Source organism: Penaeus monodon, chromosome 7, assembly GCF_015228065.2.
Source record: "Penaeus monodon isolate SGIC_2016 chromosome 7, NSTDA_Pmon_1, whole genome shotgun sequence".
Taxonomy (NCBI): domain Eukaryota; kingdom Metazoa; phylum Arthropoda; class Malacostraca; order Decapoda; family Penaeidae; genus Penaeus; species Penaeus monodon.
The window spans coordinates 12,343,252-12,345,751 of NC_051392.1; the positions used below are offsets into that span (position 1 = coordinate 12,343,252).

Consider the following 2,500-nt stretch of genomic DNA (forward strand, 5'->3'; position numbering starts at 1 on the left):
GGATGTCCCATCATATGACGTTGTTAAAAATTGGCATCACCAGTTTTGGTATGGTCGGGAAACGGCTCCTATCCCAGGGGGACCCCAGTTTGCCATTGATACGGACACCATCCATCAAATGGAGACTGCCATTTTGGAAGATCGCCGTATTACTGTCCGTCAGCTAGCTCAAGATGTCAAGATTAGTGTTGGGTCTGTGGACAAAATCACTCATAACCACCTACATATGCAAAAGTTGTTTGCTCGATGGGTTCCCAGGTTACTCACACCTCTCCAGAAGCAAAAACATATTAATTGTTCCAAGGCTCTTTTTGCCATGTTTCAAGGAAACCTGGAGGACTTTTTGACAGACCAATTATGCAGGATGAAACTTGGGTCCATCCATGATCTAGAAACTAAGGGCCAGTCAAAACAATGGAAGCAATGTCACTCACCCCCCAAAAAATAGGCACATGTCACCCTCGGCGGGCAAGGTCATGCTCACAGTCTGAGACCAGCATGGAGTAGTGGATTTCGTAGGAAAAGGTACTACAATTACAGAAGCTTACTATGCTTCACTGCTAAAAAAAAAAATGCGGGAGGCTATCAAAACCAAGAAGCTTGGAATGTTGACCAAAGGTGTCCGCCTCCAACAAGACAACATCCCTGTTCACAACTCTCAAATTGCGCGGTCCTGCGGCTACATCCTTCCTCATCCTCTTTACTCTCTTGACTTTGCACCATCTGACTTTCACCTCTTTCTTTCCATGAAGGCATTTTTGAAGAGCAAACATTCCCAAGATGATGAGACACTGACTTTTGTGGACTTCATGGACTGAAACACAATCTGTGGACTTACACAAACGAGGAGTCCACAGCTGCATAAAACATTGGAGAAGGGTGTCACCCTTGGAGGGGCTTATGAAGAGAACGACGTTTTATTCCTGTACATCCATGGGAAATGGACGTTTGTATATATAAGCATGTGTGTGTGTGTGTGTGTGTGTGTGTGTACGTATATACAGATATATACATATACATATATATACATATATATATATTTGTTTATTCATTTACTTATTTATATTTTTGTATGTATGTGTGTATGCATGTATATATACATATAGTTTATACATGTGTGTGTGAGTGTGTTTATGTATATATGAAAAAGATATACAATATAGATATATATGTCTTTCAGAGCGCTTGTACATGTTTGCTTGTTGTTTTTTGTCTGTTTGTTTGTGTGTGCATATATAAGTATGCACGCATGACAAGTTATGTAAGTGTACATACATGCATATCTAAACATATATACACAAACAACACGCATACAAACGCACAAACGAATGAATCAAAAGCGGTGAATACAAGTGCGCTCTCCCATACCATTCGAGCACGCGCACACAACAACTATAGAAGCGCTCAAACCCAGCATAACCTTGAGTCGCCGCTCCCCCGCCTGAAGTGGGTCAGTGCTGCGTGGAAGGGAGAAGGCTTGCGTTGCAGCAGGACGCTCCTTAGCCGCCCGAAATCCGTTGTAATCAGTACGCTCACGGGTCTCGGTGAGTGCGGAGAGGTTGCTGCTGAGCACTGGAAGCTACCGAAAGGTGAAGGTCCACGCCTGGTTCGGATTAAAAGGCTATGTGATTGTTAGTAAAGTGATTCGGTTTGTAAATATTGAGATCGTGTTTGTGTCGGGAAGATGGAGCTGTTTCACCTGTGGAATGAAAGTGATTTTATTTATGATTTGTTAGTGGATAAGAGCATATATGCGAGTAATTGTGCGGTGTAGTTTATAGTCCAACAAAATTTAAGTCATATGCATATGTATGTTTTACGTAAATGAAGCAGGAATTTTATGTCTAGTATTGTATCATGTGTTGTTACTGTCTCTGTTAATGTGTTGTTAATAATGAAACTACTACCTGTTAATATTACATTTACTGCTGTTACTACTGCGGTTATTTATATTTCAATTCTTGATGACTGACCTTATCCTTGAAATGAACTTCAATACGACTACAGACACACATGCATGATTCTGCAACTTATCCCTTTTGTTACTCGGACTCAAGGCCATTCGGGCGAAGATAATTATCATATCGTATTTTTAATCAGTGACGATATGGTGAATACTTCACCAATAGCAACTGGCTACGAAGAACTCCATATTCTCTAATATTGTATATATCATGATACTGTCAAAGAAAGAAAGAAAAAAAACAAGCACTATCATGTTGGCTGTATTATTACGTGACGGAATTTTGGTCATGATCATGATCCCTCTACACCCCCCCCCCCCCCGCAAAGAGGAGTAATTTAATTCGTCAAAAATAGCGACGAGATATTCAAGGGAGGCGCGAGGGATTTACAAATAATAAAATTTCGTCTTTGGGTCGTACCATAAATAGAAATTCAGAGAAATACTTTTACCGATCTCCCTACCTGTTGGACACGCCGCTGCTGAAAACCATACGGATACTTTTCTTTGTAATGCCCATTTCTTGAAAGGAAAGTT

General features: G+C 40.7%; 2 protein-coding genes across 5 annotated transcripts in view; both read left to right on the forward strand.

Annotated features, from left to right (window-relative positions):
• The window catches only part of LOC119575536, a 2,402-nt gene extending 1,954 nt beyond the window's left edge, over window positions 1-448 (forward strand). Inside the window, exon 2 of the mRNA XM_037923188.1 lies at window positions 164-448. Within this exon, the coding sequence (XP_037779116.1) occupies window positions 164-448 (285 nt within the window). The remainder of the gene's footprint in view (window positions 1-163) is intronic.
• Window positions 449-1,448: 1,000 nt separating this feature from the next.
• Window positions 1,449-2,500, forward strand: part of LOC119575093 — an 8,129-nt gene continuing 7,077 nt past the window's right edge. Inside the window, exon 1 of one of the 4 annotated variants that reach the window (XM_037922490.1) lies at window positions 1,449-1,589. The gene's annotated coding sequence lies outside the window, so the exon portion shown is untranslated. Of the gene's footprint in view, window positions 1,632-2,500 lie in introns of all 4 variants that reach the window. The other 3 variants (XM_037922491.1, XM_037922492.1, XM_037922493.1) reach the window with 3 other exon arrangements.